The sequence below is a fragment of the Ipomoea triloba genome, chromosome 6 (genome assembly GCF_003576645.1).
Source record: "Ipomoea triloba cultivar NCNSP0323 chromosome 6, ASM357664v1".
Taxonomy (NCBI): domain Eukaryota; kingdom Viridiplantae; phylum Streptophyta; class Magnoliopsida; order Solanales; family Convolvulaceae; genus Ipomoea; species Ipomoea triloba.
This window is the reverse complement of record NC_044921.1, coordinates 23,586,596-23,600,579: the sequence shown is the minus strand read 5'-3', so window position 1 is coordinate 23,600,579 and position 13,984 is coordinate 23,586,596. Positions and strand designations below refer to the sequence as shown.

The 13,984-nt window shown below is 36.0% G+C and overlaps 2 protein-coding genes across 2 annotated transcripts; one reads left to right on the top strand and one right to left on the bottom strand.

Annotated features, from left to right (window-relative positions):
* Positions 1–1,324: 1,324 nt before the first annotated feature.
* On the top strand, positions 1,325–3,375 carry LOC116022263 (3-ketoacyl-CoA synthase 4). Its single transcript, XM_031262894.1, has one exon. The coding sequence runs from the start codon at positions 1,537–1,539 to the stop codon at positions 3,082–3,084; it is 1,548 nt and encodes a 515-aa protein (XP_031118754.1). The 5' UTR covers positions 1,325–1,536; the 3' UTR covers positions 3,085–3,375.
* A 1,420-nt stretch (positions 3,376–4,795) lies between these two features.
* Positions 4,796–9,579, bottom strand: LOC116022795 (sugar transporter ERD6-like 6). The gene is made up of 18 exons (XM_031263675.1): positions 9,099–9,579; positions 8,676–8,738; positions 8,206–8,295; positions 8,032–8,091; positions 7,850–7,915; positions 7,677–7,742; positions 7,492–7,567; positions 7,311–7,375; positions 7,134–7,226; positions 6,851–6,934; positions 6,678–6,762; positions 6,427–6,473; positions 6,238–6,300; positions 6,101–6,160; positions 5,913–5,978; positions 5,761–5,820; positions 5,288–5,402; positions 4,796–5,182 (listed from the first exon to the last, which is right to left on the bottom strand). Exons 1-18 carry the CDS (start codon positions 9,291–9,293, stop codon positions 5,070–5,072), a joined length of 1,467 nt encoding a protein of 488 aa, XP_031119535.1. The 5' UTR covers positions 9,294–9,579; the 3' UTR covers positions 4,796–5,069.
* Positions 9,580–13,984: the final 4,405 nt, after the last annotated feature.

The window sequence follows — 13,984 nt, the reverse complement described above, 5'->3', positions numbered from 1 at the left end:
AAAAAAAAAAAAAAAAAAAAAACTCACGTCTCACGGGATTAGTTAATTACAAGTATTACAAATTTTAATATTTATTAACTATAGATAAAAAAAAGTTTAAATTTTCATTAATATTTCTTATAAAAATGAAATCGTCAAACTTTTTTTTGAGTGATAAGAAAGACCTATTATATTACTATCTGAAGACGTACGTTCGTAAACTTGCTCATAACTAGCAAATTACATATGCAAAAAAAAGTAATTCACACTAGAAAAACTAACACGGCAAGTTTGATCAATAAAATGTTAATAAGAATCAAAATCGTAACATATCATAATTTTAGACTTTTTGGTACTTTACTGGGCCAAAGCGGAGAGACACTTTTATTTCTTAGCTTTATTATATTCCCTAAAACTTTATATATATATATATTATGAATGGTGGTAATTGATGAGACAAAAGTATCACTATGCCATTTTGGAAAACATTTTCACGTGTGACGGGTTGCATCAACTTTTTCACCATTTTTCTCATAATTAATTTTTATAATGATTATTTAGAAAACTATTAGCCAAAGACCTTATGGTCAAGCAGCATGAAGTGATTCTCCCTAGTAGGAGGTCATGGGTTCGAGCCTGAGTTTGACAAACATGTGGCATTTATGCGTTTTTTTAAAGACAAGAATCAAGTATACAAATAATTATTCCGTATTAATTTTTATATTTGAAATAAAGAATTATGCACAAAAATGCAATTCAATCATTTAATTAATTTTTTTTAAAGCGATTGACTCCCTCAATGAGGCCATTTTCTGCAATTAGATTCAAAGTGACGGGTAATTCATGTAAAGTGTTGATATGATGGTTACAAAACATTTATTTAAAAAAAAAAATTAAACTACCATGTTACCCCTATATTTGAACTACAATTCACTCTGGATCTAGTTCCACAAATTTAGCTTAATGAGGGAGTCAATTATAATTACTTAATTGTAACCAAGTAACTTGTAACTCGATGATACTTATGTAGTTCTCCCAGATGAGAGGTCAATACAACTATTAGCTTAATATTTTACTTGAGACGGAACACATGTTTTAATTTGATATCATAGTCAATTAATACTTAAGGTCATGAGTTCGAATCACCGCATCACCCGATAATTAACATGGTGCTTGGATCTTATCAAAATGTAATCGGCCGCACATAAAATAGAGCAAATGTTTCATGATATAGTAATATTGTATGCGGGATGCTTTAAAAACATGGCGTATAGTCCGTATTAATAGCAGTAGCAGCTATAACAAAGGCGAGTGTAACTAAGAATTATAAATATTCCATAAGTTTGAAATTGGGAGCCTCTCGTTCAATTGTTCTCTTATCTTTCACGCCATAAAATATGCACGGGGTATATATATAGAGTTGTGTATGTATATATCCAGCTCACTTGCATATATAGTGCTTCGCATAATTGTCCGCGGCGGCATCATTCTTCTCCCTAAGAACGCTCCTCCGCATTTCAACGACTAATACAAGGCTCTCGAGGTCCACAAACCGCCATGGACGGCGGCGCGGAAGTCAACATCGGCCGCCGAGGAGCGGCGGCGACGGTGGGAGTGCAGATCCGGCAGAGCCGCAGGTTGCCGGATTTCCTCCAGAGCGTCAACTTGAAGTACGTGAAACTAGGTTACCATTACTTGATTTCTCATTTGTTAACTCTGTGTTTGATTCCTGTAATGGCCTTGATTATAATCGAGGCTTCTCAAATGAATCCCGATGATATTCGCCAGCTGTGGCTTCATTTGCAGTATAATCTGGTTTCCGTGATTATTTGCTCCGCCGTTCTCGTCTTTGGATCCACCGTTTATATCATGACCCGGCCGCGGCCGGTTTATTTGGTTGATTATTCCTGTTATCGCCCTCCTGATAACCTCAAGGCTCCGTATCAGCGGTTTATGGATCACTCTAGGCTCACCGGGGACTTCGATGAGTCGAGCCTCGAGTTTCAGCGTAAGATCTTAGAGCGGTCTGGCCTCGGGGACGAGACTTATGTCCCGGAGGCTATGCACTATCTCCCTCCGCGGCCGTCTATGGAGGCCGCCAGGGAAGAGGCAGAGCAGGTCATGTTTGGTGCATTGGATAATTTGTTTGCTAATACGTCTTTGAAGCCTAAAGATATAGGCATTCTTATTGTGAATTGTAGTCTGTTCAATCCGACTCCATCACTTTCAGCAATGATTGTGAATAAGTATAAGTTAAGAGGTAATATTAGGAGCTTTAATTTAGGGGGTATGGGGTGTAGTGCGGGTGTGATTGCAGTTGACCTCGCCAAGGATCTGTTGCAAGTGCACAGGAACACCAATGCTGTTGTTGTCAGTACAGAGAATATTACTCAGAATTGGTATTTTGGGAATAAGAAGTCTATGCTGATACCGAATTGTTTGTTTAGAGTTGGGGGGTCGGCTGTTCTGCTCTCTAACAAGTCAGTAGATAGGAGAAGAGCAAAGTATAAGCTTGTTCATGTAGTGAGGACCCATCGCGGGGCTGATGATAAGGCTTTCCGTTGTGTGTACCAGGAGCAGGATGAAAATGGGAAGACGGGAGTTTCTTTGTCGAAAGAGCTCATGGCAATTGCTGGTGGTGCTCTCAAGACCAATATTACTACGTTGGGTCCTCTCGTGCTGCCAATTAGCGAACAACTTCTCTTCTTCTCAACATTGATAATCAAGAAGTTGTACAATAAGAACATCAAGCCATATATTCCAGATTTCAAGTTGGCCTTCGAACACTTCTGCATACATGCTGGGGGAAGGGCAGTGATTGATGAACTAGAAAAGAATCTCCAACTGCTCCCAATTCATGTAGAGGCCTCCCGGATGACACTACATCGCTTTGGTAACACTTCATCCAGCTCCATTTGGTACGAGCTGGCATACATTGAGGCCAAGGGAAGGATGCGGAGAGGACAAAGAGTCTGGCAGATTGCATTCGGGAGTGGTTTCAAGTGCAACAGTGCGGTTTGGCAGGCACTTCGTAATGTGAAGCCATCCCATAAGAGCCCGTGGGAGGATTGTATCGACAGGTATCCAGTAAAAATAGTGTCATAGCACAACAGCTCATGATGGTAAACATCATATAGGGTGTGTATTGCTGATCAGTAGTTTGTTGCCCAGGCCCTTTTTTATTTAGCGTTTGTACTTGTTGGTTCTTCTTTCTTTTTTTTTTACCCCTTTTCGGGTCCGGTGTTGGAAGTTATACTTTGGTTCAATCATATTTTTCTCTGGATACTGTAATGTTGTAATGCACTATTACAGTCTGTTCCTTCTGCAGGCTATTAAACACTACAGATGTACTATTGGTTGCATTTAAAAGAAAAATTCATTGTTCTATTTTTGATATCCTGCTATGTGTAACAGCATTACAATAACATGTTCCAAAAGTTGCAATGGATGGATTTAACATTAGGGAATAAGTATCATACAATTGCTTAGCTGGTGCCAGATGTGCTTTTCTCTTAGTTTGTATTCATCTAAATATTATATTTCAAGAACTGAAGAATACTATCTGCAAAATGATTTGTGAATGAGAAGAAAACATCTCCATCATCCATGAATAGAGACACCATGTATGAGTTATTTACAATCAGTGGGTAGTTTTGGTCTGTGGGAACACATCAGTTTTGTTTAGCTGAGTTAGGTAGGATGTCTGCCTTAATTAGTAATTCAAATTGACATGTGACATTCAAATGGATAGATATTAAGTGATTTTTGAAACCGTCTACCATGCTATTATTGTGCTTGTTTCTCGTAAGAGACTAATTTAGATTCAACTTGGGTAATACTCGTAGAGTGATGCTTAGAGAAAGAAGAAAAACGGGTTGACTTCTCTGGCCTATATGAACTTAGGAAGCTTCTCATTCACGTCATGTATGACCTGTCTACTTTTTGGTGGTGGTAAGATTTTGAAATATTTTTGTCAGAACATATAGTATCCTATATCTTCATCATGAGTAAACAATTTAGATTTTGCTTGGATCATACCTATAAAATTTGATTTTTACACAAAAGAAAAACCTGACTTGGCTTAGGAAGTTTCTCACTCACATGTCAAAGAAGGTGACTCCTGCATGTGTTGGGAGTTTACTTTTCTTGTATCTATGCACTTTAGAGAAGCTTCTATCATGCTTTACAATGTATTGCTATGGGTCGATATACATAACAAGGTAAAAATAAATAAATAAAATAATAATAATAAAGAAGCTTCCGATGCTTTGGTCAGACTGTTTTAGGGATTTCAGATTTTGTAGTGTACATAGAAACCTGCTGGCAGGTGTTGTGGACTTAGTGGTGTTAAAGAATTGAAAGAATTCAGTATTCATGTGCTGCATAGCCGTCTCATGGGTACACAGGTCAACAATTCCTCCTTTTTTTTTTTTAGTAAATTAATTAATATTTATATATATATATATATATATATATATATATATATATATATATATATATTTAAAGAAAAAAATTCTAAATATACACTTATATTTTTTCGCATTTATCCTAGGCTGTAAAGGACTATAAGGTAATAAACCAAACTAAATTGTTCATAACTATTTTTTCAACCTACTGAAGCACAAAGAGACAAATAGTTAATAATACTGTCCTGGTGGAGCTCAAACCCATGACCTCCCATTTGAGAGAGGGAGAGAGCTACTTCATGTCACTAGACCACAAAGTCATTGACCACTATTTATTTATTTATTTGTATGTATTTATTTATAAATGAATTCAGAAAGCAGTATAAACAAGCAGATAAAGTACCGATCTCTTGATGACTACTGGAGAATAAACTTTTAATAACACAAGAATAAAGCCCCAAAGAACTCGATGCTGTCTCTATAGCATCTATACATGTGAAGAATTACCCAAAAAATGGAACACAATAACGGTAAAAAAAAAAAAAAAAAAAAAAAAAAACAAAACCAATCTAGTACAACATCCAACATCTGTAGCTATGCAATGTTGATGCCCTTGTTCAAAATGGGACACACAGACTGACCAATACAACGGACGATAAAGAACAACAAGAATCCGGGAACTACCTATCTAAACGAGAACTGTATTTCCTCGAGAGTTTTGCCTTTCGTCTCTGGCACCCAGATGGACACGAACACCACTGTGAACGCGCTCATAAGCATGTACCCGATGAATGTCCCTGTCAAACGATCAACGAGTATACAATCACGTCGTGTAATAGATGGTGAAAAATGGCGGTCTATGCATGAGAATCGAGAGAGAGAAAGAGAGAGAGAGAGAGAACCTCCGCTGCTCCAATCCAACAACAGAGGTGCAGTCGCTGTAATGGCCCAACTGCAGAACCAATTGGCCAATGTAGCCACACTTCCCGCAAGGCCTTTGATTTTGATCGGGAGAATCTACAATACCAGATCGAGAACATTAGTCAAAAAAGTCCATATCCCGAGTTTCAGCCATCATATGTCGGAAACACTCTGTAAGCAATCGAGTGCACAGCTCAACATCACCACCGCATCACAGATATTGTTCTTGCGGTACTCCATGGAAGAATGCAAAAGATCAAATCTGTAGATCGTGTTCTATTGATGATATGAGACATGAATATTTTACCAACTTTTAAATGAATTCTTGAACCATTAGGTTGTACAATTTGCTAGGACAAAAAAATCTAAAGACTCGAGAAAATAGTTTACAACAAGGTTATGTCACTATATATGCTGAAGTAAACGAAACAATTCACTAGGGAAAAAGAGGTACCTCAGACATGATAAGCCATGGTATGGGTCCCATTCCAAGCGAAAAGCAAACAATCATGCACTGAAAGATAAATGGTTATAAAGAATTTTATCAGCCAGAATCAAACTCATCGTGCACTATAACCCCGTCAAAAACAGAAGTCAAGAACATACCATAACGCCAACAACAGATAATATCCCCAAAATGCTATAGAAAGAAGAGTCTTCTGATACAAAACCCTAGCATTGATCAAGCGTGAAGTATAGGGTCAAACTGGGGAGTTATAATGAACAGACCAAAACGAATGAAATAGTTAGGCCTGTGTTTAGATTTGCAGAAACATCCAAGAGCTACGAGTTACCTTCAGAAAGAAGGAAACGGAAATGAGTAGGAGACTAACAGCCATTCCGGTGGATGAGACCTGCAACGAAGATTGGTCTTTTACACTCAATAGATGTTAGAAACAAAGCAAAAACCGATCATTTTACTATAACTTACAATAAGTAAAATCCTACGCCCCGTTTTGTCCACAAGCCATGTAGCAATTGCAGTTGCGATAACCTAAACAGTATGAATAAGTATACTTCAAACGCTAGCAACAATGTGGAGAGGTAAATTTCAATTGTTAGGCTTAGGCAATAACTAAATCATTTAAAAAATAATAATAATAATAATCTCAAACTCGACCTGGATAGCACCAACACCACATGTTGCAGCATTGCTCGAAGAAATTCCTGTTCATTCCACACACACGCAGAAAAAGCTTACAATTAAAGGGGTAATGACTAATCTAGAGTTTCGAAAGTTCATGTTATTCTCTCTCTCTCGTTCTTTAATTATTCTTCAAAGAAATGATTTTAGAACTGGTAAAAACGGAAGATACTTCAGCTATTGCACATAAAACAAATCCGTCTTCTAAGGGAAGTCTATCGACATACCAGCTGACTGAAAAATATTGCTAGAATAGAATATAACGCCATTGGTTCCACTTAGCTGCTGCAGACAGAGTAGTCCAATCCCGATCTGCAGATGAAAGAAGTTTAAATGGCGCTTCAAAAAAACATAACTGCACATATCCGTTTGTATTTGCCAACAACGCAAAAACAAATACCATCAGAGGCAACCAATATCTTCTCTGTTTAAGATCTGCAAAACGTACGGCTGTTCTTCTGCTTGATGACGATGCAAGAGACCTCTGTGTAAACAGAAAATAAAATAAAATAAAATAAAATTAGTAATAAAGTCAAATACATCATATTAAATGTAAACTATAGTTAAGTAGAGATATATATTATCTACGGGCAACTTAACACTCAACTAAAAACTGATTGCTTTTTCTTCAAAACTAATACTATAGTAAGGGTTAAATGATTAATTTGTTCAGAGCAGTTTACCTTAATTTCGTTTACTTCAACAGTAATGTCAGCATCAAAACCTCGAAGAACTTGCAAAGAGGTTTCAAAATCTTCTGTTAACCCCATTTTTGCCTATGGTTTACAAGGAAGCCGACATTAGAAAGCAGCAACTAAAATCCTCAAAGATTAAATGGCCAATTACTTAGCGAGACTCACCAACCATCGAGGAGATTCCGGAATAAAAAACAGTCCCGGTATCAACACGAGACAAGGCAATATCCCTGTAGGAGTAGAGAACAAATAAATCACGGGCAAATCCATGTGATACTTTCTTACGAGTTCGACATGAGTTAAGTAATGGCTTTACTATCTCTCCCAGAGATTTCAAGAGCATTACCGATAACAGCAAGCAGTCTCCAGTTGACAAATAGTCCCAACAAATATGACAGCATAATCCCGATAGTAACAGCTAACTGCATTAAAATAGAAAAGATAACGACAAATGCATAACTTTATCCGTCAAAAGAGATCTGAACATGATTGCTTGCTAGGAAGAAATTATAAACAGCTGGTTTAGCAAACCTGATTTACTGAACCGAGCCCCCCTCTCAAATTTTGAGGTGCTATTTCAGCAATGTACACTGGTACCTATAATGTATGAGAAAACAGACCAAAAAAAAAATAGCAATAAATTTACCAATCATTAAAATCAGTTAACCAAGAATAACCAAGGAGAAAAAAGGGTTGTAATCTACCGTGTAAGAGATTATTCCGACACCAAAGCCTTCCAACAATCTTCCCATGTATAGGAAAGACGGATCCTGAACAAAGGTGGGAGGTTGTGCACGGGGCAAAGATATGTATCAGTTGAAACTTTGGAGACACCAGATGAACAAACCGAAACTTTATCATTATGAATCAGAACTAAAGTGCTTACTTTGGCAAACGAGATGGAAAGCCAACCAATGATATTGGGAATAGCAGCTATCATTAGAGACTGCAATTTAACAAACAACATTTCACTATGCAGTTAAGCAAAAGCCAGGCACAGTAAAATGGTCGACAAAAATATAGGAATCACCATACATTTTGACAGAACAACTGAACATACCCCTTTTCGGCCAATGTACTCCGCAATCTGACCACTAGCAATTGCCCCAACCATAGCGCCCACATTTGATAAAGAACCGAACAAAGAGAACTGACCAAAAGGATTCTAGTCAGCTATACAGCTGCAGCAAAACTGAATTGGAACTAAAATTTAAAAATTAGGGCAACCACAACCAAGTTGGTCAGGCTGTTGACTGTAACAACAAAGTCACAAGTTTGACTCCCAAGTCCCAACGGGAGTAGCCTACTGGCTATCTTGATTTGAGCTGGTCAACTATGGTCAACCTAGGTTGATTTCCTTTGCCTGATAGGGTCAAAAGGGACGGTTTGAACCGGTCAACTATGGTCAACCTAGGTTGTTTTCCTTTGCCCCTAAGGTCACAAGGCAGGTTTACCCGCGCACACTTTGATAGTAGTTGCGGGTTTCCCTCATCAATCAAAAATTTAAAAGCAAGGATGACTCTTTCAGACCTCAGATACACTAAGCTTGAGATCTTCAGTAATTGCACCTTGTGTAGGGGATGAGTATCCAGCCTTCAAACAAGCAAAACAAGCCAAGTTACCAACTATCAAAACAAAGCATACAAGCAAAATTGCAATCATACAAACTCAATTTACATTTATCCCTTTTAGCATCAACCCAGATTTAGGTCTCAAGAATTACACACATTATCCTGATAACTCCATCAAAAGAGTTCAATCTTGAACCAAAATCCTAAATCTTTTAACAGAAAGACCCCACCTTTATAAGTTAATTTTGATTAGAATTCACTGTTCTACTATTGATTTGAGCAATCAAACAAGTATTTCAAGCAAGTCAAAGCAGAACTGAATTAGAAGGATAGAAATAGATAGAGGCAGATAGAGAAAGAGATAGAGAGAGAGGGGTTATACTGTGAAACCAAACTGGATAGGACCCAAAGCAACGATGAGAACACAAGCAAGAACTGAGACAGAACTGTCTCTGATGACCTGAGAAGAACTCATCAAACTTGATTGCCTGGAGCCCATACGGTACCAGCTCCCAGTGTGCAGAAATGGCTTCCTCAGATCCCCTCTCCCATCATCACTCTCTTCCCGGAAACTCATTCTTGCCCTTTGCCCCTTTCTGCAATTCTTGAGCTCCCAGCCGAGATCGAAGAGCCAAAAAGGTCAATTTCAACTTCAAGAATCAAGATTGCTTGTTGAATAGGTCGGTGAGAGACGTAGATATAGGTGAAGATGATGATGAGTAGGATGATGATGGTATCAGAGTTACAGCCTATCTGGCATGGCAGTAAACAGAGAAGTGTTCATATGTTTAACGTGCGATATCGCGATTATATTCACGAGGAAGTAGTTATCAGTTTTCCCTTATGGTTGGCACCTCAGCCTTTTCTAGACACTGGGTGAATCCCATGGGCAAACAATTGTGATTCGAATGTGGATAAATATTATAGGATACTGACTGAAATATCTAAAAATAAATAATTATTGTACTAAAAAATTAAACATTCAATGTCCATTATTATATAGTGTGATGACATTTCTATAATCATTTTAAACGGGTGATCATAGGTGGTAAGGGTGGCTTATTAGAAAATCTCAAATTCTATGACTTTGAAGAGTTAATTTTAAGGTTCGAATCTCGGCAGTAGGGGTAGCGTATTGGAATCCTATATTATATGACTTAGGAGAGTTAATTTTTTTTTATTCTTTTAGGGTTTTTCCCAAGGTATCCCTCCAGCCGACAGGCAGAAGACTAACTTCCGTCCCAACGGTCAGCACACTAAGTGGTAGGGGACTAGAAGATTTAATTTTAATTCTCAACTATTGTGATATTGTTATATTTAGGGTGTGTTTGGAAGCCCAAAAAATAATTTCTAGCTATAGTGGGAAAATGAAAGTTAATGAAAAATAGGGATATTGTCAATGGAAAATAGGGGTGATTTTATGGAAAATGACTTCCTCTTTTTTAGGAAGTCATTTTCTGTTTGCAATAGTGGAGCAGCCAAACACCCGCCATCGTCGTCACCACCACCCGTTACCACCACTACCACCACCCCCATCATCCATCACCACCACTACCCCACCCCTCACCACCACCACCCCTCGATGATTTGTTTTATCATTTTTTTAAAAATAAAGTCATAATAGAGTCATAAATTTAAATTTTACAAAACAACGGACAATCCTAGAATATGTATCTCGTGCATGAATAACTATAAATGAAAAAAGTATAATTGTATTAGGTATAAACATACACGACATATATCATATGGTACACTTGTACAACGCAATAGAACACGAGATATTTGATTCTAAAAATAAACAAATTTTAACGTGAACAAACAACTTGTGATTCAAATAAAATGAATTCATTTTTTTAAAGTCTTAAATCTGAATTTTGAAAATAAAACAGACAACATACAACCTAGAACTACCTTCATTAGTTTTTTTGTTTTTTTTTTCAAAACTTTATATATTTTTTGGTTGGTAACATGAAAATGAATGCACTTGAGGTTTGATTTGGTAGGACATTAGCTGGAGCCTGAAAGCTGTTGTAACTAAAATACTAAATATCATAAGCTGTCCTTTTGATACGTAGCCATTATTCCCACCAATTATATATTTATTATATTATATATCATCCAAACAATGCAAAATCACATGAAAAATGATGTTATAACCATACCAATATGTATTATATACCATAGGATGAATAAAATAATATTACAAAGTACAAATAAATTTTAAATTTTATATTCGAGAACCATGTTTTACTCATTTGTCCATATATTATTTTCAAGTTTATTTTTTAAAATTTATTTGTAGTTATGTTTTCATAGGTGGAGTGCGGTGGGTTGGGATTGGAGGGATATTTTAAAAACGAGCATGTTTACAAGACTAGCAAAATAAAGAAAAATTCTTTTTAAATTAACTAATATAAATATGTCACACCGTTGTTTACTCTGTGCATATTATTTGAGTAGTGGTTGTGAGTTTTTTGTGACACAAAAAATACAAAACAAACCAAAAAAAAGAGGAAAATACTATCTTTTCTATCTTAAGATTGGATAAACTGATAAAGCATGGATATTGTCATAAACACATATGGTCACAAAAGCTTATCCAAAACAGGCCAAATGGCTATGCGAATGCCAATCTTGTGTTTATCTTATAATTTTGATTATTTTGGACTCCCTTTAATTATTAACTGATAATTTTGTGTTGTGGCCCCACGTCCGCACACCTAATGGCCAACATGCTATACTTAATTAATTTAATTGATTGATTAAATTAATTAACTAGAGGTAGACTGGTAGAGCGAATGGATGCGTTTACGTTAACATTAAATTATAATGTGACTCTGTTTCAAAATGACATTTCAATTATATATCTATAATCAAAATATTATGTACCTTTATTTAAAAGATCATATACTTGGAAATTGTAATTTATAAATAAATTTAAAGTACATAATATATTAATTATAACAAGTATATAATTTGTTAACTAAAAATACATAATATATTAATTATATGCCTATAATATAGGTAAAGTTTATTATACATACGGTGAACATATCCGATCTATTGAGGTTCACATCTGATCTCTCCTGCATCCAGCTAATGTACGTGACTACGTGTTGTCTAACATTTCATTCCATATCCTTATCATAGATCAATACAACGTTAGGTCCACATAGGAAGGTTTGTGTGTATGGTGTAATGATGAGAGTCATGGGACACTGGCTGTAGATATTTGTCGCCAAAATAATTAACGTATGAATTATTCAATTAATTTGAATGAGAAAGTTAAGGTTAGGAAATATATATATGTGCAGGGATAAATTTAAATAAACTCTATAATCATATATAGATCAAATGAAGAAGTCAATGATCTTCTCATCTTAAACCGGCACAGAGAAGGCCACCAAGCTTATTCGCCCATGTCGATATGGATATATAAGATGTCATGGCTGCCAAGCTACCTTGAACACTACTATGGCATGTCATCATTGTCGTTGTTGTTGTTGTTTTTTTTTTTTTTTTTTTTAATATAAATATTATTAATTTGAGTTATTTTTTTAAATAGTTTTTAAAAATGTTTTTTACGACTTAGGGGTAATAGATTATTATAGGTCAAAAAATAAGGTATTGCATAATTTTAATAAGTTTAAGAATTTAATTTTTAAAAAATTTTGTTGTTTGAAGGTCTAATTGCATTTGGTTGCCTAGTTGGAGTATTTATTTGAACATTTTCTCCACATGGATTGACTGGTTCGAGCAAAATTCCAAGCATACTGATTTTGTTTGATTTTATTCGTTCTGCCTTCACAATCTTTATAGTTGATTGATGGGATTGCTTGGCCGTGATTTATGTAAGAATGTCTCTTGTTTTATTTCCCTCGTTAATTACTATAATTAGTAATTAATATTTTCACAATTTTTGAAACCTTTATCCCCAACTACAAAACTCTATATTCACAATTTCATAACTTTATATTTAATGGTACAACACAAAATTTTTAATCTATATAACAAAATTGTGAATATTGAGTAATCTAATTTTGTATATTAAGATTTAAAATTGTGAATATAGAGTTCTAAAATTTTGAACATAGAGTTCTAAAATTGTGAAGATAGAGTTTTAACATTGTGAATATACAGTTGTTATACCGTGGACCATGGTCCATGGTCATGACTGATACTGCAGTTGTGTTGAAAGGGAACTGCAGTTGCGCGAAACGGGTGCCGTTTCATCCGTCTGAAACTACAGTTGTGTTGAAAGGGAACTGCAGTTGCGCGGAACGAATACCATTTCATCCGTCTGTTTTTATTAATCAAAACGACGCCGTTTTGATTGCACGGTCCATAATCCATTATGGACTGCCGTCCACAGTATAATTTGCTGTGAATATAGACATTGGTCTACCTAGATAATTTGCTAGGTACGACGGCAAATTATGATGTGGACCTAGGTCCACCTTGCAAGGTGGACATGAGTCCAAAACTACGTTGTTTTTGTTCTTTTTTTTTTTCAGTAAACATATTGCTGAATATAGAGTTGTCTAAAAATGTGTGAATGTAGAGGTTTCAAAGTGTGAATGTAGAGTATAGAAATTGTGAATGTAGATTTATGATTGTGTGAATGTAGAGTTGCCCAGAAATGTGTGAATGTGGAGGTTTCAAATTGTGAATATGGAGTATAGAAATCGTGAATGTAGGGTTATGCATGTGTGAATCTGTAATAGAGTTAAGAAGTTTTAGCAACTTATAGCCCAATGTGTGAATGTGGAGTTCTCAAGTTGTGAATATGGAGTATAGGAACTGTGAATATAGAGTTTTGAATGTGTGAATGCATAACAGTGGTAATATAGTTACTAAACATATAATCCCGTAATGTGTGAATGTGGAGTTTACAAAGTATGAATGTAGAGTATAGTGTATGTGAATGTAGACCCAAGTCCACCTTGCAAGGTGGACTTGGGTGCACGGCATAACAACCCAGGTACGACTGCATGGGCTTCAACCCTGTTCGAAGATGTCTCGTAGGCCTGCGATGTATCTGGGTTTTAGTGGTATCGGGTAAAAAATGATGGTAAATCGGCCCATCTTGTCCTGATAGATTAAGGCCCACTGTTATTGTATAATTGAAAAATTGGGCGTGGCAAAGAGGCCCATAATTGCCGTATAATTGTCTCCCCGGTATATATATTTTTTCACATTTACAGTAGGGTAAACTAAAACAGTAAAACTACTTATTTAATAATCGCAGTTTACAGTGTGAACCCGCAC

Excerpts from the sequence above, each read along its gene's own strand:
- LOC116022263 (XM_031262894.1), top strand. The coding sequence starts at position 1,537 with ATGGACGGCGGCGCGGAAGTCAACATCGGCCGCCGAGGAGCGGCGGCG.
- LOC116022795 (XM_031263675.1), bottom strand. The coding sequence starts at position 9,293 with ATGAGTTTCCGGGAAGAGAGTGATGATGGGAGAGGGGATCTGAGGAAG. Across the intron at positions 5,403-5,760 it reads CATGGCTTATCATGTCTGAG|ATTCTCCCGATCAAAATCAA; the intron begins GTACCTCTTTTT and ends CTGGTATTGTAG. Across the intron at positions 5,183-5,287 it reads GTTGGATTGGAGCAGCGGAG|GGACATTCATCGGGTACATG; the intron begins GTTCTCTCTCTC and ends ATCGTTTGACAG.